At 46.5% G+C, this 21,097-nt stretch overlaps 2 protein-coding genes and 1 long non-coding RNA gene across 7 annotated transcripts; 1 reads left to right on the forward strand and 2 right to left on the reverse strand.

Annotated features, from left to right (window-relative positions):
- Positions 1 to 519: 519 nt before the first annotated feature.
- LOC118492920 (membrane-spanning 4-domains subfamily A member 15-like) lies at positions 520 to 5,703 on the reverse strand. Of its 3 annotated transcripts, none has more exons than XM_031311341.2 (7): positions 5,440 to 5,703; positions 5,243 to 5,353; positions 5,005 to 5,061; positions 4,371 to 4,493; positions 4,104 to 4,217; positions 2,458 to 2,583; positions 520 to 590 (listed from the first exon to the last, which is right to left on the reverse strand). In XM_031311341.2, the coding sequence occupies exons 2-7, from the start codon at positions 5,339 to 5,341 to the stop codon at positions 552 to 554; spliced, it is 558 nt and encodes a 185-aa protein (XP_031167201.2). In that variant the 5' UTR covers positions 5,342 to 5,353; positions 5,440 to 5,703; the 3' UTR covers positions 520 to 551. The 3 variants fall into 3 exon arrangements, with proteins under 3 accessions (XP_031167201.2, XP_031167202.2, XP_031167200.2); XM_031311342.2 differs by having other exon boundaries at positions 2,458 to 2,586; positions 4,104 to 4,211; positions 5,440 to 5,702; XM_031311340.2 differs by having other exon boundaries at positions 2,458 to 2,586; positions 5,440 to 5,702.
- On the forward strand, positions 1,315 to 9,366 carry LOC118496148. The gene is made up of 3 exons (XR_004898633.1): positions 1,315 to 1,362; positions 1,429 to 1,548; positions 9,276 to 9,366. It is a non-coding gene; the product is annotated as an uncharacterized LOC118496148 (long non-coding RNA).
- LOC116058508 (membrane-spanning 4-domains subfamily A member 18-like) lies at positions 9,060 to 20,608 on the reverse strand. Of its 3 annotated transcripts, none has more exons than XM_031311339.2 (7): positions 20,368 to 20,608; positions 20,171 to 20,281; positions 19,908 to 19,964; positions 14,826 to 14,948; positions 14,559 to 14,672; positions 12,616 to 12,750; positions 9,060 to 9,165 (listed from the first exon to the last, which is right to left on the reverse strand). In XM_031311339.2, exons 1-7 carry the CDS (start codon positions 20,509 to 20,511, stop codon positions 9,127 to 9,129), a joined length of 723 nt encoding a protein of 240 aa, XP_031167199.1. In that variant the 5' UTR covers positions 20,512 to 20,608; the 3' UTR covers positions 9,060 to 9,126. The 3 variants fall into 3 exon arrangements, with proteins under 3 accessions (XP_031167199.1, XP_031167198.1, XP_031167203.1); XM_031311338.1 differs by having other exon boundaries at positions 12,616 to 12,753; XM_031311343.1 differs by lacking the exon at positions 14,559 to 14,672 and having other exon boundaries at positions 12,616 to 12,753; positions 20,368 to 20,606.
- Between the last annotated feature and the right edge of the window lie 489 nt (positions 20,609 to 21,097).

Below are 21,097 nucleotides of genomic sequence, written 5' to 3' on the forward strand. Positions count from 1 at the left end.
AGTTTAATGTTTATATCCCACGTTGGTGGTGCTCGCCTGTGTTAACGTGAGCTTGTTTCCCTGTCTGCTCGGGCCGGGTTCGGTCACGGCTCTGTTGGACGCGGGCCGGACTCGGACAGAAAAATTCAGCCCGATCAGCACTCTAATTCAAACGCACAAAAGACCCAAACGAAAATACATTTTAAGTCAATTTATTTCGCATTACAGGGTGTAAGTGTCAGTGTGGTCTCTCCTGGACACTAAAAACACAGTAATAAGTGTAACAAAGCTATCGATGACTTTCATCAGTTAATCTGCCAGATGTCTTCTTGAGGAACATTGTTAGACGGTTCTCAGTTTGGCAGAGGAAGAGGAGGCGGGGCTTGGATTAGGAGGTGGGGCTTGGTGGAGGAGGCGGGGCCATGTGGAGGAGGCAGGCCTTGGATGAGGAGGCGGGGCTTGTTGGAGGAGGCAGGGCTTGGATGAGGAGGCGGGGCTTGTTGGAGGAGGCAGGGCTTGGATGAGGAGGCGGGGCTTGGTGGAGGAGGGGGGGCCATGCAGAGGAGGCGGGGTCAGATTATGTCAGTGTTGTATTCCTGAGGCTTCACGGTCTGTAAAGAACAACAGTCTGTTAGACAGTCACACAGCTGAGCTCGTAGAGTCGGGCTGGGTTCCAGAGTTTCCGGACCGGTGTACTATCTTAAATCGGTGTGATTTTATGCATTTGTCATAATGACACATTCTGGCGAGGTAAAAAGAAGCTGACATCAGAAACCTGTACCGACAGCGTCATGACAACGTGTCTGACAGGCCGAGCGCAATTCACTGCCGAGGCCGGCGCCATGAAGAGGCGTTTTCACACCAGAGGAACTTTTTCATGGTTAAAAGAACACCCCCTTTTTATAGTTCCTGCACCGCAAGAACTATGAACGATCGCAGGTCTTATGATGATCGCAAGTCTAATGATCGCAGGTCTAATGATCGCAGGTCTAATGATCGCAGGTCTAATGACGATCGCAGGTCTAATGACGATCGCAGGTCTAATGACGATCGCAAGTCTAATGATCGCAGGTCTAACGATCGCAGGTCTAACGATCGCAGGTCTAACGATCGCAGGTCTAATGACGATCGCAGGTCTAATGACGATCGCAAGTCTAACGATCGCAGGTCTAACGATCGCAGGTCTAACGATCGCAGGTCTAATGACGATCGCAGGTCTAATGATCGCAGGTCTAATGACGATCGCAGGTCTAATGACGATCGCAGGTCTAATGACGATCGCAGGTCTAACGATCGCAGGTCTAATGATCGCAGGTCTAATGACGATCGCAGGTCTAACGATCGCAGGTCTAATGACGATCGCAGGTCTAATGACGATCGCAGGTCTAATGATCGCAGGTCTAATGACGATCGCAGGTCTAATGACGATCGCAGGTCTAATGATCGCAGGTCTAATGACGATCGCAGGTCTAATGACGATCGCAGGTCTAATGATCGCAGGTCTAACGATCGCAGGTCTAATGACGATCGCAGGTCTTATAACGATCGCAGGTCTTATAACGATCGCAGGTCTTATAACGATAGATTTATAACGATCACATTTCACCAGATTAGCTCTGGATAGCTAATTTCCAGCCAAGGTCATCAAGCAACTCTCCGTTGGCTTGCGAGCTGGAAAAGCCAAACTCTGGTCAGGCCAATCACATCGTGTATAGAGTCGGTGGGCGGGGCTTAACATAATGATGGCAGAGTTGCGACAGTTCTGCGTGAATTCCCTGCTACTTGAAAACATAGAAGATGGCTGCTGCTGCTGGTGCTGGTCTCTGGAATCGGCTTTGGCCGCGACTCTGGAAGACTTGGAGTTCAGCTTTTCTTTGAGAAAAGAACAAAGAACTCTGAAGAAGAGGCTCTGAAGTCATTCTTAAAAAGGAAGATGTGTTCAGAGTTTAAAGTTGAATCTATCAATTAGCGTTGCTCTGATTGGTTGGAGAGCTATCCTATTGGTGCAGAGGGAATTTGAAAGACAACCGTTTATCCCGCCCCTCGGATTGAGCCCAGCCAATGGGGAGTTCCCAGACCCAACATCTGGATGTGGGTCAGACCTGGATGTGGGTCAGACCCAGACCCAACATCTGGATGTGGGGCTGGCTGGTCAGGCTAGCAGTTTTGAGCGTAACCGTTGTAATCAAGAATGTTTCATCGACAGTCAACAGTTGTGACAAGACGGCAGATTGCATTGATCAGCTGTGAGCTTTTGTTCTGTATTCAGCGGGCGCCACATCACGGAAGGTAACCCGGAAGATTAGAACGTTGTTTGGTGTATGTGCCAGGCGAGTCATCTTGGGATCCTCTATCCAGTTAATATAAACATCTTGGTGTTCAACGTACCGCCGTTTTAAATTAAATAAACCTATTGTTACAGTTCCCCCGGCCCAGCCCTACTCTCCAGTCACATGACCTCACAGCTTGATGACACACCTCATAGTCTCTCTCTGAAGGGGGTGGAGTCTCTGGGATGGGCGGGGCCTCATATGTGGGCGGGGCCCCCTGTGTGGGCGCCATCTTTGAAGCCGCTTCATGTGATTGGTTGGTCATGATGATCAGCTGCTGAAGAAGAAACAGACTGAGGTTTGAATCTGAAACATGAGAAGGTGAAGTCTGTTTCCTGTTGATTCACCTAGTCTGTGACATCACACTGGACTCACCTGGTCTGTGACATCACACTGGACTCACCTGGTCTGTGACATCACACTGGACTCACCTGGTCTGTGACATCACACTGGACTCACCTGGTCTGTGACATCACACTGGACTCACCTGGTCTGTGACATCACACTGGACTCACCTGGTCTGTGACATCACACTGGACTCACCTGGGGTCTCATTTATAAAGCTGTGCGTAGTCACCTTACTAAAATTGTACGTACGCCAAAAAGAATTCAGACTTAAGCAATGTTCCCTTTATAAATCAGGGATTACCCACAAGTGTGCGTACGTGAATCAGCCTCTTATCCCGCCCTGTACACGCCCATTTTTAACCATAAATAGTCAATGCAAAGCACCTCATGAATGATCAATATGCTGAATCACGATGACTGGCAAAAGCAACAAAGCGTAACGTCTCAGAAACCGGACATTGCTGCAAATCGAATTATAATGTCGGCCTGTTCTGGCACAGTGTAGGGAAACCTGATCTATAGACTACATGTACTAATAATACCGTCCAAAACGGCAGGCATTACGGCACTCAGGAACAGCTTCGATATATCAGACGTATATGATGAGATTTAACAGAACTATATATGCAGGACCAGCAGTGCCATCATGCAGCATTACACACGGGGGTCACCGCAGTATTTATATGTTTAAAACAATTTGTAATTGTTAACACCTTGCCAAAATCACAGCATCAACTAGTGGTATATGCACAGTTTTAAAGACAAATATTTAGTTACGTCCACTGTGTTCTGCAGTTATCTAATGCTAGGGTATTTTATGCTATTCTGTATTCCATGGAATCGGGCCATCTCCTCCTCCTCCGCTCCGTAGCAGACAATGTGACGGTGAGACAGCGCCGATTAAATATTAAGAATTAATTTTTATTTAAGATTTGAGTTGGATTTTACAAGGTGTTTATGGAACAATTATCACTCAGTACAAGCTCAAATACCACTGCTGGATTTAATCTTCACGGTAACGTGGATGATATGGAGTGAAGAAATGTGAGGCATCAATACTTGAAAATATTACGAGTAATCGTTATTCCCACTTTACTTTCTGCAGTCTGACTTCAGTTCACCACCTCACCATCTAAGTCGCCAATTCCCATTGTCTCCAAAATGTGCGTACGCATGGGTCAGAGTTTGGTGGAGGAACATGGGTCAGAGTTTGGTGGAGGAACATGGGTCAGAGTTTGGTGGAGGAACATGGGTCAGAGTTTGGTGGAGGAACATGGGTCAGAGTTTGGTGGAGGAACATGGGTCAGAGTTTGGTGGAGGACCGCACATTCTCCCGTCAGGTTTGTTTTTTATAGATCACAACCTTTGCGTGGAGAGTGGCATACGCACATTTTCAGCCCCGTTTATGAATGAGATACCTGGTCTGTGACATCACACTGGACTTACCTGTTCTGGGGACTGAGATGAAGCTTTGCAGCCAAGCACAGCGACACAGATGGAGACGATGAAGCCCAGGAAGGAGAAAACAGCCAAAACACCTAAAACTCCACCAGTCTGAATCTGGAAAAAACCCAAAACAGTTTACAGCTGATGAACCCCAAACTGGACTCTTAGGTCAGGTTCACACCTTCCCACTGCAACAAACATCACATGTGATGTAATAATTAATCAAACATCTGAGAATGTCAACGACATTAAACCAAAATGTCTCACCACATAGGAGTTATAGTAATAGTTGTATGCAGTGCCGTTATAGTAAGCATCCAGAACGTAGATGGAGGTAGCAGCAGCAGAAGCAACAGCAGCAACAATGCTGAATCCCACACCTCCATTCAGCTGCAGAGCAGAGACACGTCAGAAAACACCTGGAACACCTGGAAATCATCTCAAGCTTAAAGGAGCACTTATTGTTTCCTACAGACTTAGATTACAAAATGTCTTGCTGTGCATTATGGGATGAGGACAAGTTTGCTCTTTAGCAAACTCGCTCCATGGCAACTCTCCGACAAACTCTGAGTCGTCATCAGGGGCGGATGAGGAATATGTTAACTCCCAACTTTCCAAAACACACAACAGAGACATCTTCATATTGTTTAGGAAACCAAGAGTGGCCAATGATGTGAATGTTGTCACGTAACTTGTGTCGCTGCATTTTGTTGTGTTTCATCAACTCATCAGCTGATTCGGACCAGAGCAAACAGTGTGGTGTGATATGGACCCAAACGGCTGAAAAATGCTAAAATGTAGAATTATTTGCCCTTGGTCCGGACCAAATGAACCGAACTAGCGATGTGAAAGCAAGAGTCATTTACTGCCATCCTGAGTGTGGTGGTAATGAGTTACTGACCCGACATTTGTTCACCAATGTCCCAGCAGACACTATCAGAGATCCAGACAAGATGTCCTACAACAGACCAGAGACAGCTTACTGTCAGCTCACAGGTTTAATACAGAGATAAAGTCTTCTCTTCTTTAAGTTATTTATTATTTATTCTCCTGACAAAACCACTGACATGTTTCAAACAATCACTAACACCAGTTACACAACATCTTCTAGCTTCTTTAAACTTCTCTTGTTAACTCACAAACAGCGGTGCCCAGACGAAAGCGCCAGAGTACATCCCCAGAGAATCTGTATGTGGAATCATGGCGAGCTCAAAGAGAAAGACGGCCACGCCGATCATGATCTGCACCGTCTGCAGGGAGGAAACACGGCCACACATCAGTCCTGCATTCTCAGTTCTTATCAGCTATGAAATCATAATCAGATTGAGTCTCTCACTCCGAGGGCCAGCAGTTGTTCCCGGTGCTGCTTCTTCTCTGCAGAGTTTTGTGTCGCAGCACCCTGAGGTGCCGGGATCACATGGGTGAACACGAGCCCGCCGCTGTAGCTATAGACGTAGACGCTGACATGTCAGAGAGGAACTGAGAGGATCTGCTGTGAGTTGCTGCTTAATAACGGAGCTTTAATGTTAATTATTGATCAGAGAATCAGAAATAGAGAAGCTCAGAGTCCAAGGATCAGGAAATCCCCAAACTCCCCAAAAGAGTTTAAGCAACTTGACTTTCTGCACACCTTCTGCATTCTCTCGTTGGTCATTAAACAATTTATTATTATTTATTAACTTTTTAACTTGTCTTTTAGTATTGAAAAGTTTTTGCCACAGTGTGCGGTGTTTCAGTCATGTTGATGGAAGTAGTGAAGCTTGTTAAGTTTCCTGTAACAGATCCTTCTGATTAAGAAACTTAAAATCACGCCACATAGTTGCTAAAAACATAATAATGAGAAGATCAGGAGCTGTTTCGTCAAGGAATCAGATACTGGTCACAGTCTGATGAAAGCAGCAAAACCAGATCATCTGCAAAGAGCAGAGAAACAATCCTCAGATCAAACCATTCTCTCTCCGTTTATACGGACTGAAAGACTTGTAGTAACGGTCCACTTCAGTCCTCACAAAATACTCCAGAGGAGGCAGTCCTAAACCCCCTCCAAGTCCACAAACAGACTGGATAGCAGTGTTGTAGTACTCGAGATCGGTCTTGGTCTCAAAAGGTTCTTGAAAGTCTTGTCTCGGACTCAAGCGCAGTTTTACTCGGCCTTGTCTTGGATTTTATTTCAAGACCACAACTGCAGCGATATCACTAAATTGCCTGTGCATTGTCAGATTTATGTGTTAACATCATAACTGTAGTTGGATGTAAAACTTCCTGCTTCAAAGGCAACCAATAACTTGACTAAAAGTGAATGCAAAGGTAGACAGGAGACAAAGCTCTGGCTGTCTGGGAGATGTTGGCCAAATCCTCGTGTAACGAAATGTGGCTACCTAAACCATTAGGAGTTTATTTGTTTTCTACAATTTATCATGTCATGCAGTGTGGGATGGACTCTCAACCCCTCAAAATCTCTGTCTTAATCCCTCAAAAGCCTCAGTCTCAACCCCTCAAAGTCTCAGTCTCAACTCCTAACAGTCTCAGTCTCAACCCCTAAAAGTCTCAATCTTGTCCCGGTCTCAAACTTTCGTTGAAATGGAAAGTTTGACCTCATTTACTGAAAATATATTCAGATCAGCACATTAAAACTGCCCAACTGTAAAAAAAAGGGGACCTTGTTTCCTGGACAGAAACCTTAAGATGTCATTAATGTTTAACAATGTTTGATCCAGATACGTCTCAATGAGGAGAAAGTGAACTATTCTTCTCTCACTTTGATTCAACTGTTCAAACTCTGCTGCACTGAATCTGTCCTGAGACAGAAATGATTTAGAAATGATGTGGAAGAGGAGCAGAGTCATGTGCAGCTCATGGACCTTTTGATGGAGGGGCAGATGCCGGCGGTAGTTCTTTTAGGGTTACCACATTGGTTAAAACTGTAGATTCACTAGAAACGTGAAGATTCCCTCCTGGTCTTGGAAAAGTACAGCAGCTGTTTACCCATGCAGGGCCTAAACAGGTCATTAGTCTGTCCATCCAGCAGTGATGTAGTCAGGACTTACTAAACCGAGACCAACAACAAGAACAAAGACTTTGAGGGGTTAAGACCGAGACTTTGAGTGGTCGAGAGCGAGACTTTGAGTGGTCGAGAGCGAGACTTTGAGGGGTCGAGAGCGAGACTTTGAGGGGTCGAGAGCGAGACTTTGAGTGGTCGAGAGCGAGACTTTGAGGGGTCGAGAGCGAGACTTTGAGGGGTCGAGAGCGAGACTTTGAGGGGTCGAGAGCGAGACTTTGAGGGGTCGAGAGCGAAACAAGCAAAATGGCGACATCTACTGGCCAAATATTAGTATGACATTTTATGGAAGAATTCAAGCTCAGACCTCCTGATTTGCATAAAGTAGCCTGGATTCAACTTTATGCAAATGAGGAGTGGGCAACTCAACACCCTGTCTCTCATTAGTCGCAGCAGCGCTCCCAGAATGCAACGCTCCCAGAATTGTCCGTATCTATACAATTCTAATGTTTAGGAAAACCAAACATATCCCCCATGGAATCTAGACACTGGTGGTGGTGAGAAAAATCCGTAGACGTAAAATGAGCCGTCGTTGGTATACAGAACCGTAACACCCACCACCCAGCTGATCAGTTAAAGAGAAGAGAGATAACGTAATTGAAGTCTCCCTGACAGAATTTACACTGAGCTACATTTCTCTCATTGTGAATAAGTGTTTGAAATTAAGCCTAGTGTAAGAAGGGATGGGGGCGCGTGAATATAAAGTTGTGTAGAGGTTTTGGCTTGAGGCCTAGGACCTCTTAAAACTACAACGATTCCAATTTGAGATAAAAGATTAAAACAGGTCCTTTATATCCGGGGGAGAGCAGTAAAACCAGTGTGTTTAAAACAGTGAGTAAATACCAGTTTAAGGGATAACAGATTTATTTAAAAAGAGAATAAAACAATTAAAATTCTTCCTTAAAAGAATTTTAAAAGCAAAAGCACAATCAACTAAAATCAAGCTAAAAATGGTACAGCAGAACAGGAGTGGGAGGTTAAAATGTCCACAGGTCTCCGCTGGCAACCAGCTTCTTTGTCGTTTGGCTCCTCTCCTCGGGCATAGCCTGTAACGGAGAACTAAGGGCCAGTCAAACATCCTTTAAAAGTTCCACAGCTTTGTACACTACACACAACAAACACCGGTCTTAAAAAGAGACTTACGCGGAAGGGAGAAGTTTCACCTCACAGACATCTCTCTGGTTCCTATCTCTGCACGGTGTCCTGCTCTCTCCAGTAAAGTGTGAAAGTGTTTTTACTTCATTAAATATCTGAATATGTGAGCATCTTTAGCTGTTATTTCTGACTCACTGATTGGTTCATTGATTAAAGACCAGGGTCATGTGACATGATTCACTGTGTTCAGAGACACTTCCCAACATACGGGTACGATTCAGACGCACAAAAGACCCAAACGAAAATACATTTTATGTCAATTTATTTTGCATTACAGGGATCTGTGTGTGTGTGTGTGCGTGCGTGCGTGTGTGTGTGTGTGTGCGTGTGTGCATGCGTGTCTGTGTGTCTGTGTGTGTGTGTGTGTGTGTCTGTGTGTGTGTGTGTGTGTGTGTGTGTGTGTGTATGTGTGTGTGTGTGTGTGTGTGCGTGCGTGTGTGTGCGTGTGTGTGTGTGTGTGTGTGTCTCTGTATATGTGTGTGTGTGTGTGTGTGTGTGTGTATGTGTGTGCGTGTGTGCGTGTGTGTGTGTGTGTGTGTGTGTGTGTGTGTATGTGTGTGCGTGTGTGCGTGTGTGTGTGTGTGTGTGTGTGTGTGTGTGTCTCTTCTCATAATAATACAACAAAGATTAGGTCAATATAAATGCAGTACTGAGTTTATAACAGTCAGAGGGCGGAGCCAGATGGGGGAGGTGGGACCAGGAAGAGGAGGTGGGGCTTGGTGGAGGAGGCGGGGTCAGGTGGAGGAGGTGGGGCTTGGTGGAGGAGGCGGGGTCAGGTGGAGGAGGCGGGGCTTGGGGGAGGAGGCGTGGTCAGACTATCTCTGTGTTGTATTCCTGAGGCTTCACGGTCTGTAAAGAACAACAGTCTGTTAGACAGTCACACAGCTGAGCTCGTAGAGTCGGGCTGGGTTCCCGAGTTTCTGGTCCAGTGTACTATCTTACACGTGGAACGATCGCAGGTCTTATAATGATCGCAGGTCTAAGAGAGAAGACACACCAGCCCGATAATTGGGCGTCGGGCCGTCTGGCGAGGTCCGTGACTCGAGTCTGTTCAGTGTGTCCCGTACCGTCGGCCGTCCGAGGAGCCGTCGGCCTTCATTTGGGCCGACCCGACATGTTCAGTCGGGGACAGGGCAGTCGGGACTCACCCGGAAATGGGGAGCGGATGATCCGCTCAAAATCTGACGAGAACCTATTTCTCGCTTAAAATGTTTTCAGAAACACGTTTCGGTGAACTATTTTAGTCCAATATGAGATCGTATTCTGAACGAGCCGCCATGACAGTCTGGCTGGGAATTTCCTGGAAAAACCAGACCCACGTGACGCGTTCGTCCAATCAGCTGCCGGTTTTCATTTTCTGGGAAATAATCAGACTGTTAATGGAAACAATACAGAGCAGCGCCGCCTGCTGCTATGGAGACGTATTACGTTTCGCACACACGCAGAGCGTACGCTCAAGTCGGCGTCGCCTCAGTGTGTTCTGAGGAACTTTTTGGACCTCGGGTCCCAACTGATCAGTCCGACTGGCTTTACTGCCGACGGTCGGCCGTCTGGTTGGTGTGTCAGGGCCTTAATAATGATCGCAGGACTAATGATGATCGCAGGACTAATGATCGCAGGACTAATGATGATCGCAGGACTAATGATCGCAGGACTAATGATGATCGCAGGGCTAATGATCGCAGGACTAATGATGATCGCAGGACTAATGATCGCAGGACTAATGATGATCGCAGGACTAATGATCGCAGGACTAATGATGATCGCAGGGCTAATGATCGCAGGACTAATGATGATCGCAGGACTAATGATTGCAGGACTAATGATGATCGCAGGACTAATGACGATCGCAGGACTAATGATGATCGCAGGACTAATGATGATCGCAGGACTAATGATGATCGCAGGACTAATGATTGCAGGACTAATGATGATCGCAGGACTAATGATCGCAGGACTAATGATGATCGCAGGACTAATGATCGCAGGACTAATGATGATCGCAGGGCTAATGATCGCAGGACTAATGATGATCGCAGGACTAATGATCGCAGGACTAATGATGATCGCAGGGCTAATGATCGCAGGACTAATGATGATCGCAGGACTAATGATTGCAGGACTAATGATGATCGCAGGACTAATGACGATCGCAGGACTAATGATGATCGCAGGACTAATGATGATCGCAGGACTAATGATGATCGCAGGACTAATGACGATCGCAGGACTAATGATGATCGCAGGACTAATGATGATCGCAGGACTAATGATGATCGCAGGACTAATGATCGCAGGACTAATGATCGCAGGTCTCACCAGATCAGCTCTGGTTCTTGAACTGGGTCCATTCAGGATTCTTGGAACCTTGCTGCTCTCTAGCAGTTTTGAGCGTAACCGTTGTAATCAAGAATGTTTCATTGTGACAAGACGGCAGATTGCATTGATCAGCTGTGAGCTTTTGTTCTGTATTCAGCGGGCGCCACATCACGGAAGGTAACCCGGAAGATTAGAATGTTTTTTTGGTGCATGTGCCAGGCGAGCAACTCCCCTGATCAATAGAAGTCATTTTGGGATCCTCTATCCAGTTAATATAAAACATTTTTGTACCATTCAACGTACCGCCATTTTAAATTAAAGGGGTGATAGAATGCAAAACCGATTTTACCTTGTCATAGTTGAATTACGACAGTGTGGAGGGTAAGTAGGACATACAGAGAACCTCAAAATCCCAATGACACCGCTTTCCTCTGCAAATCTCACAATTTAAAAACCTGAAAACGGGCGAATCTCAACAAAGCTAAAAGTTGACGTCAACTCCTCAACTCCTACCTTATTTGGCTCTAGCTTCTATATTTGTAACGCCCCAAAATTTACATAGGCCACTGACTGATCTGGGACCAGATTGTCTTGTGTATCTAAGTTGTCTAAGTTTTATACATTGTTTATCTGCTATTTCATCACTAATTCACTTCTGAGACTTTTTTATGCGAGAAATCAACTATATAAAGCTCAAATATGGGCCGTTTTACGAAAATTGATGGCTACTTGCAAGTTTTGTCCGACTGTGTGTCAGAGTTCAGCGGCCGGTGCTGCCTGGGTTGCTGCCTTGTCGCCCAGCCTGCCCTCCTTCACAGACCTCGGCCCGCTGGGAGCTAGATGGAGCTCCATCACGGCCGGCAGCCCACGGTGCTCCATACCCGCGCAAAGTCACCGTTTCTGGGTTACTGGACTACCAAACGCCGCTGCCCTGACAGAGCTCCAGGGCCTGCAGCTCCCCTCTTCCTGCTAAATGGCCGGTGTGTGTGAGTGAGAGCACGGTCAGCAAGCTTGTTACGCCCACAATCTCTTACCACAGATTCCAGTTAATCTTTTGATTAACGATTGGGGAAACAAACGCCTCTTGTCCGCGAGTGAGCTGGATGGAGCTCAATCAATGAAAGCTAGCTAGCCTCCTCCTAACAAGACCTTGAAAATTCACAATAATGCATTAAATTGAAATCGGACAAAAGTGTTAGCTAAGCTTTGTAAGACCTTAGGGTAGCTTGATATAAATGCTGTGACGAAATTCAAACTGTAAATATACGATAGTTATGCCGAAAGTGTACCCAGGGTCTGTGAAAGGACAGGCCGGGCGACCAGGCAGCAACCCAGGCAGCACCGGCCACTGTCACGTTAGCCTGTGGAGCTCCTGAACTCCGACACAGTTGGACAGAATTTGCAACTAGCCATCAATTTTCGTAAAACAGCTCCGCGGAGCCCCGAGCCCCGGTAGTCCAGCAACCCAGAAACGGTATCTTTGTCCTGGGTATGGAGCACAGCAGGATGCCGCTTTCTCATCAGACTGTGTGAAGTCCGACACATCTTAACAAATTTGCAATTATCCATCAATTTTCGTAAAAAGCGGCCCATATTTGAGCTTTATATAGTTGATTTCTCACATAAAAAGTCTCAGAAGTGAATTAAGTAATGAAATAGCAGACGAACAATGTATAATGTTGCAGTGTCTGAAATATGAGACCTGCTGTCTCATCTCCAATGTGTGTGTATGTGCAGCTCATATAAATATTCATGAGCATAACATATTTGGAAGAAAAGCTCTCGTTCCAAATAGAGCCATTCCACAGGGATGAATTAGGACCCATAGAATAGCACCTGAGCCATGTTCAGCCCAACCAATGTTACATACCCTACTAGGAGACCTTCAGGAACAGTGTGAAATACCCGATATAATCATTCTATCACCCTTTTAATAAACCTTTTGTTACAGTCACATGACCTCACAGCTTGATGACACACCTCGTAGTCGCTCTCTGAAGGGGGCGGAGTCTCTGGGATGGGCGGGGCCTCGTACGTGGGCAGGGCCCCCTGTGTGGGCGCCGTCGCTGGCGTCTGGGAAGCCGCTTCATGTGATTGGTTGGTCATGATGATCAGCTGCTGAAGAAGAAACAGATTGAGGTTTGAATCTGAAACATGAGAAGGTGAAGTCTGTTTCCTGTTGATTCACCTAGTCTGTGACATCACACTGGACTCACCTGGTCTGTGACATCACACTGGACTCACCTGGTCTGTGACATCACACTGGACTCACCTGGTCTGTGACATCACACTGGACTCACCTGGTCTGTGACATCACACTGGACTCACCTGGGGTCTCATTTATAAAGCTGTGCGTAGTAGCCTTACTAAAAGTGTACGTACGCCAAAAAGAATTCAGACTTAAGCAATGTTCCCTTTATAAATGAGAGATTACCCATAAGTGTGCGTATGTGAATCAGCCTCTTACCCCGCCCTGTACACGCCCATTTTTAACCATAAATAGTCAATGCAAAGCACCTCATGAATGCTGATCAGTATGTTAATGACCCTGGCGTGTGATTGTTCTCTCGTAACGCTGAATCATGATGACTGGCAAAAGCAAAGAAGTCTAACTTCTCAGAAACCGGACATTGCTGCAAATTGAATTATAATGTCAGCCTGTTCTCGTGTAGGGAAACCTGATCTATAGACTACATGTACTAATAATACCTTCCAAAACGGCAGGCATTACGGCACTTGGGGACAGCTTCGATATATCAGACGTATATGATGAGATTTAACAGAACTATATATGCAGGACCAGCAGTGCCATCATGCAGCATTACACACGGGGGTCACCGCAGTATTTATATGTTTAAAACAATTATGATTGTTAACACCTTGCCAAAATCACAGCATCAACTAGTGGTACCCCCCCCCCCCCCCCACACACATTAAGTGAAATGATTACGTGAGAGCTTAATGGCTGACTGACTTTGACATTTGATGATATATGCACCATGTTAAAGTCAGGTATTTAGTTATTTACAGTGTTCTGCCGTTATCTAATGTTAGCGTATTTGATGCTATCCTGTATTGTTCATCTTCATGATAATGTGGATGATATGGAGTCAAGAAATGTGTGTGAGGCATCAATATTTGAAAATATTACGAGTAATCTTTATTCCCACATTTACTTTCTGCAGTCTGACATCAGTTCACCACCTCACCATTTGCGTTGCCAATTCCTATTTTGTCACATTTTGTCTAAATGTGCGTACGCATGGGTCAGAGTTAATGTAGAGGAACATGGGTCAGAGTTAACGTAGAGGAACATGGGTCAGAGTTAATGTAGAGGAACATGGGTCAGAGTTAACGTAGAGGAACATGAGTCAGAGGAACATGGGTCAGAGTTTGGTGGAGGAACATGGGTCAGAGGAACATGGGTCAGAGGTAACGTGGAGGAACATGGGTCAGAGTCAATGTAGAGGAACATGGGTCAGAGTTAATGTAGAGGAACATGGGTCAGAGTTTGGTAGAGGAACATGGGTCAGAGTTAATGTAGAGGAACATGGGTCAGAGTTTGGTAGAGGAACATGGGTCAGAGTTTGGTAGAGGAACATGGGTCAGAGTTTGGTAGAGGAACATGGGTCAGAGTTTGGTAGAGGAACATGGGTCAGAGTTAACGTAGAGGAACATGGGTCAGAGTTTGGTGGAGGAACATGGGTCAGAGTTTGGTGGAGGGCCGCACATTCTCCCGTCAAGTTTGTTTTTTATAAATTACAACCTTTGCGTGGAAAGTGGCATACGCACATTTTCAGCCCCGTTTTGTGCGTACACCACGTTTATAAATGAGATACCAGGTCTGTGACATCACACTAGACTCACCAGGTCTGTGACATCACACTGCAATCACCTGGTCTGTGACATCACAATGGACTTACCGGTTCTGATGACTGAGGTGAAGCATTGCAGCCAAGCCCAGGGACAGAGATGGAGACGATGAAGCCCAGGAAGGAGAAAACAACCAAAACACCTAAAACTCCACGAGTCTCAATCTAGAAAAAACCAACAACAGTTTATAGCTGATGAACCCCAAACTGGACTCTTAGGTCAGGTTCACACCTTCCCACTGCAACAAACATCACATGTGATGTAATAATTGATCAAACATCTGAGAATGTCAATGACATTAAACCAAAATGTCTCACCACATAGGAGTTATAGTAATAGTTGTATGCAGTGCCGTTATAGTAAGCATCCAGAACGTAGATGGAGGTAGCAGCAGCAGAAGCAACAGCAGCAACAATGCTGAATCCCACACCTCCATTCAGCTGCAGAGCAGAGACACGTCAGAAAACACCTGGAACACCTGGAAATCATCTCAAACTTAAAGGAGCACTTCTTGAAAAGAAAAGATGGCGCCGCAGAATGGCGACACGGTGTGTTGGAGCGCTCTGTTTTGTTTTGTTTTGTGTTTTAATTCTGTTTCTTGCGATGGTACCCGTATCTCATTCACAAGTGAAGAGCTTGTGAACTTCAGGGCAACAACACCATCAGACTTATTTCCCACTTTTCTTCTCCCTTCACTGGAAATTTTGGACATTCTGGTCAAAGGTGCGCTCACCTTTGCTCACGCAGCGAAACGCCGGAGGAGAGGGAAACGGGCCGGTGCGCTGGTGCGTCTCCGCCAGTGAGGATCACACACACCGTTACCTGGAATATTCCTCTCTAACGTGCACTCTCTGCCCAACAAAGTGGAGGAATTACAACTGCTGTTGGGGGGAAACAGGGACTTTTCTTCATCTGCTGTTTTGTGCTTCACGGAGACGTGGCTCTGTGGAATAATACCGGACTCTGCGCTGCAGCTGGCAGGCTTCCAGCTTTTCAGAGCGGACAGAGACACGGACCTCTCTGGCAAAACTAAAGGTGGAGGAATCTGTTTCTACATCAACAGCGGTTGGTGCAACGACGTGACAGTGATCCAGCAGCATTGTTCTCCTGACCTGGAGTATTTCATCATAAACTGTAAGCCTTTTTATTCACCCCGTGAGTTCCATTCATTCATTCTGGTCAGTGTTTACATCTCACCGCAGGCCAATGTGCAGGACGCGCAGCGCATGCTTGCCGACCAGATACTGTGTGTGGAGCGGACCAACCCGGACTCCCTAGTTATTGTCCTTGGTGACTTTAATAAAGGGAACCTCACTCATGAACTCCCTAAATATAGACAACATATTAAATGCCCGACCAGAGAGGAGAACATTCTGGATCACTGTTACACCACAGTCAGGGATGCTTATCACGCCGTCTCCCGTGCTGCACTGGGACTCTCTGACCACGTCATGGTCCACCTGATCCCCGCCTACAGGCAGAAACTAAAGCTCTGCAAACCTGTAGCGAGGACATCAAGGAAGTGGACCAGTGAGGCTGTGGAGGATCTCCAGTCATGTTTGGATTGTACTGACTGGGATGTGTTCAGGACTGCTACCAACAGTCTGGATGAGTACACAGAGGCTGTGACATCATACATCAGCTTCTGTGAGGACTGCTGTGTTCCATCAAGCACCAGGGTGAGTTACAACAATGACAAACCCTGGTTCACAGCCAAACTCAGAAGGTTAAGGCTGGCTAAGGAAGACTCGTTCAGGAGTGGGGACAAAGACAGATTTAAAGAGTCAAAGTACAAATTTAGCAAGGCAGTGAAGGAGGCTAAACATCGGTACTCTGAGAAGCTCCAACGCCAGTTCTCAGCTAATGACTCTGCGACTGTCTGGAAAGGACTTAGGCAGATCACCAACTACAAGCCTAAAACCCCCCACTCCTTCAATGACCGACACCTAGCCAACGACCTGAACGAGTTCTACTGTCGATTTGAAAGACAAAAGGACAGTCCTGACACCATCCCCCACGACACCTCCCTACAGCTACAGCCACTGTGCATCACCTCCACCTCCCCTTCCTCAACAGGGTCCTGGGCCCCCCCCACCAATGCCCTCCTTAAAGGTCCCCTCCACCTCCACCCCCCCTCCCACCTCAGTGACGACCCTCTCCATTCACGAGAGGGATGTCAACAGACTCTTTAGGAGACAGAATCACAGGAAAGCTACTGGACCGGATGCTGTCTTCCCATCCAGCTTGAAGCACTGCGCTGACCAGCTGTCTCCAGTGTTCACAGACATTTTTAACACCTCACTGGAGACATGTCACGTGCCAGCCTGCTTTAAGACCTCAACCATAATCCCTGTCCCCAAGAAGCCAAGGACCACAGGACTTAATGACTTCAGACCCGTCGCCCTGACCTCTGTGGTTATGAAGTCCTTTGAGCGCCTTGTACTTTCACACCTCAAAGCCATCACCGACCCCCTCCTGGACCCCCTGCAGTTTGCCTATAGAGCCAATAGGTCTGTAGACGATGCAGTCAACCTGGCCCTCCACTACATCCTCCGGCACCTGGACTCCGCAGGAACCTACGCCAGGATCCTGTTTGTGGACTTCAGCTCTGCCTTCTACACCATCATCCCGGCTCTGCTTCAGCAGAAACTCTCCCAGCTTGGTGTGCCTGACTCCACCTGCAGGTGGATCACTGACTTCCTGTCTGACAGGAAGCAGCATGTGAAGCTGGGGAAACACGTCTCCGACTCACAGACCATCAGCACTGGATCGCCCCAGGGCTGCGTTCTTTCTCCTCTGCTCTTCTCCCTGTACACCAACAGCTGCACCTCCAGTCACCAGTCCGTCAAGCTTCTGAAGTTTGCGGACGACACCTCCCTCATCGGACTCATCTCTGATGGAGACGAGTCCGCCTACAGGTGGGAGGCTGACCACCTGGTGACCTGGTGCAAGCAAAACAACCTAGAGCTCAATGCTCTAAAGACAGTGGAGATGGTTGTGGACTTCAGAAAGAACCCAGCCCCACCTGCCCCCATCACCCTCTCTGGCTCCACAATTGACACTGTGGAGTCTTTCCGCTTCCTGGGAACTACCATCTCCCAGGACCTCAAGTGGGAGCTGAACATCAGCTCCCTCGTCAAGAAAGCACAACAGAGGATGTACTTCCTGCGGCAGCTGAAGAAATTCAACCTGCCAAAGACAATGATGGTGCACTCCTACACAGCCATCATTGAGTCCATCCTCACATCCTCCATCACCATCTGGTACGCTGCTGCCACTGCCAAGGACAAGGGCAGGCTGCAGCGTGTCATTCGGTCAGCTGAGAAGGTGATTGGCTGCAATCTGCCGCCGCTCCAGGACCTATACGCCACCAGGACTCTGAAGCGTGCTGGAAAGATTGTGGCCGATCCCTCCCACCCTGGACACAAACTCTTTGAGCCACTCCCCTCTGGCAGGAGGCTGAGGTCCATCAGGACCAAAACCTCACGCCACATAAACAGTTTTTTCCCCTCCGCCACTAGCCTTCTAAACAAGGCTCGGAATCCATCCTGACTCTCTCCACACCCCACCTCTCATGCCACTGTACCTACTCTGCTGTAGCGTTCCTTTTTACTACTGTTTAACTTATTTTACTATTTATTTAAATCTATTTTATCGTTATTAATACATACTGTGTGTATATGTTTATACTTATATTGTTTATATCTTTTTATCCTTCTTATATTTGTATGTGTGACATGCCCCAACAACACCATGACAAATTCCTCGTATGTGCAACGTACTTGGCAATAAAATCCCTTTCTGATTCTGATTCTGATTCTGATTTCTGATTCTGATTCTTGTTTCCTACAGACTTAGATTACAAAATGCCTTGCTGTGCATTATGGGATGAGGACAAGTTTGCTCTTTAGCAAACGCTTTTGCGCCCACTTCAGGCATATTTGTTACGCAACGTGCGCGTAAAAGCATGGTGAGGTATGTACAAACAGGCCGCACTGAGGTAAAAGCAAGGCGAGGTATGTAATAACAGGCCACACTGAGGTAAAAGCATAGTGAGGTATGTACAAACAGGCCGCACTGAGGTAACAGCATGGCGAGGTATGTACTAACAGGCTGCACTGAGGTAACAGCATGGTGAGGTATGTACTAACAGGCTGCACTGAGGTAACAGCATGGCGAGGTATGTACTAACAGGCTGCACTGAGGTAACTGCATGGCGAGGTATGTACTAACAGGCTGCACTGAGGTAACTGCATGGCGAGGTATGTACTAACAGGCTGCACTGAGGGAAAAGCGCAGACTGTCATGCTTATGCATTCACGTGAGGGTGAAGGGGAAAGTGAAAGTTTCCCATAAAGAGATGGGAGGGGAAGCGTAAAGTGAACCTAATTATGTATTCCGCGGTATGTACAAACACCGCCCGTGAAAGTGTGCCTCTATTTTGGGATGAAAATTCTCCGCCTCTTAAAATCAGGTGTAAACCATGAAGTGGGTTACATAGACATAGGTCAAGGAGACGGATCACACTTTTTCACACAGTTGAGTGAACACGAAATCATTAAGCGTTACAGATTAAGCAGCCGTGCAATATTACAGTTACTTGAAGAAATCAAAGATGACATCATATATCTGGCTCAGCGTTCACATCCCATTCCAGCAGTTGTTAAACTCCTCGCTACGTTACACATACTCTCATCAGGATCATTTCAGACAGTCATAGCATCAGCAGTGGGAATATCTCAGTCTGCACTCAGCTGTATCATAGCAACAGTACTTAACGCTTAGTGCACTAGTCAATACATACATTTCCTCGCCACTAATAACACGCATCAAGCAGGATTTCTTTGACTTGGTAGCTGATCCATGATAGAAAGAGAGGAGGCCCATTCAATTGCGCTTTTAAATGCACGCAATCTACGGTATAGTCGGTGGAGAAAGGTGCTGATTACCTGATGAACTGCAGGTTTGGTAAATACGACGTAAGCTGATGTATCACAGCGTGCACTTTCTGCAGGTTGGCCATGGCGCTGATAACGCTACGTTCACAAATGTACATACATCTGGCACTGAGTCGTCATCAGGGGCGGATGACGAATATGTTAACTCCCAACTTTCCAAAACACAACAGAGACATCTTCATATTGTTTAGGAAACCAAGAGTGGCCAATGATGTGAATGTTGTCACGTAACTTGTGTCGCTGCATTTAGTTTTGTTTCATCAACTCATCAGCTGATTCGGACCAGAGCAAACAGTGTGGTGTGATATGGACCCAAACGGCTGAAAAATGCTAAAATGTAGAATTATTTGCCCTTGGTCCGGACCAAATGAACCGAACTAGAGATGTGAAAGCAAGAGTCATTTACTGCCATCCTGAGTGTGGTGGTAATGAGTTACTGACCCGACATTTGTTCACCGATGTCCCAGCAGACACTATCAGAGATCCAGACAAGATGTCCTACAACAGACCAGAGACAGATTTCTGTCAGCTCACAGGTTTAATACAGAGATAAAGTCTTCTCTTCTTTAAGTTATTTATTAGTTATTCTTCTGACAAAACCACCGACATGTTTCTGTGACAAACTAAACATAACAGGAGGACAAATAATCACTAACACCAGTTACACAACATCTTCTAGGTTCAAACTTCTCTTGTTAACTCACAAACAGCGGTGCCCAGACGAAAGCGCCAGAGTACATCCCCAGAGAATCTGTATGTGGAATCATGGCGAGCTCAAAGAGAAAGACGGCCACGCCGATCATGATCTGCACCGTCTGCAGGGAGGAAACACGGCCACACATCAGTCCTGCATTCTCAGTTCTTATCAGCTATGAAATCATAATCAGATTGAGTCTCTCACCCCGAGGGCCAGCAGTTGTTCCCGGCGCCGGTGGTTCCTCTTCTCTGCAGAATTTTGTGTTGCAGCACCCTGAGGTGCCGGGATCACATGGGTGACCACGAGCATACCGCCCGCTGCTGTAGCTATAGACGTAGACGCCGACATGTCTGAGAGGAACTGAGAGGATCTGCTGTGAGTTGCTGCTTCATAAGGGAGCTTTAATGTTAATTATTGATCAGAGAATCAGAAATAGAGAAGCTCAGAGTCCAAGGATCAGGAAATCCCCAAACTCCCAAAAACAGTTTGAGCTGCTTGACTCAGCTTTCTGCATTCTCTCGTTGGTCATTGAACAATTTATTATTCTTTATTAACTTTTTACCTTGTCTTTTAGTATTGCCAAGTTTTTGCAGTCATGTTGATGGAAATAGTGAAGCTTGTTAAGTTTCCTGTAACAGATCCTTCTGATTCAGAAACTTAAAATCACGCCACATAGTTGCTAAAAACATAATAATGAGAAGATCAGGAGCTGTTTCGTCAAGGAATCAGATACTGGTCACAGTCTGATGAAAGCAGCAAAACCAGATCATCTGCAAAGAGCAGAGAAACAATCCTCAGATCAAACCATTCTCTCTCTGTTTATTCCTCACAAAATACTCCAGAGGAGGCAGTCCTAAACCCCCTCCAAGTCCACAAACAGACTGGATAGCAGTGTTGTAGTACTCGAGATCGGTCTTGGTCTCAAAAGGTTCTT

Source organism: Sander lucioperca, chromosome 10, assembly GCF_008315115.2.
Source record: "Sander lucioperca isolate FBNREF2018 chromosome 10, SLUC_FBN_1.2, whole genome shotgun sequence".
NCBI lineage: Eukaryota > Metazoa > Chordata > Actinopteri > Perciformes > Percidae > Sander > Sander lucioperca.

Excerpts from the sequence above, each read along its gene's own strand:
- LOC116058508 (XM_031311338.1), bottom strand. The coding sequence starts at position 20,511 with ATGTCGGCGTCTACGTCTATAGCTACAGCAGCGGGCGGTATGCTCGTG. Across the intron at positions 19,965-20,170 it reads TCGTCTGGGCACCGCTGTTT|GACATCTTGTCTGGATCTCT; the intron begins GTGAGTTAACAA and ends GGTCTGTTGTAG. Across the intron at positions 12,754-14,558 it reads CACCTCAGTCATCAGAACCG|CAGCTGATCATCATGACCAA; the intron begins GTAAGTCCATTG and ends TTTCTTCTTCAG.
- LOC118492920 (XM_031311340.2), bottom strand. The coding sequence starts at position 5,341 with ATGATCGGCGTGGCCGTCTTTCTCTTTGAGCTCGCCATGATTCCACAT. Across the intron at positions 4,494-5,004 it reads CATTGGTGAACAAATGTCGG|CTGAATGGAGGTGTGGGATT; the intron begins GTCAGTAACTCA and ends TCTGCTCTGCAG. Across the intron at positions 4,218-4,370 it reads ATTACTATAACTCCTATGTG|ATTCAGACTGGTGGAGTTTT; the intron begins GTGAGACATTTT and ends GGTTTTTTCCAG.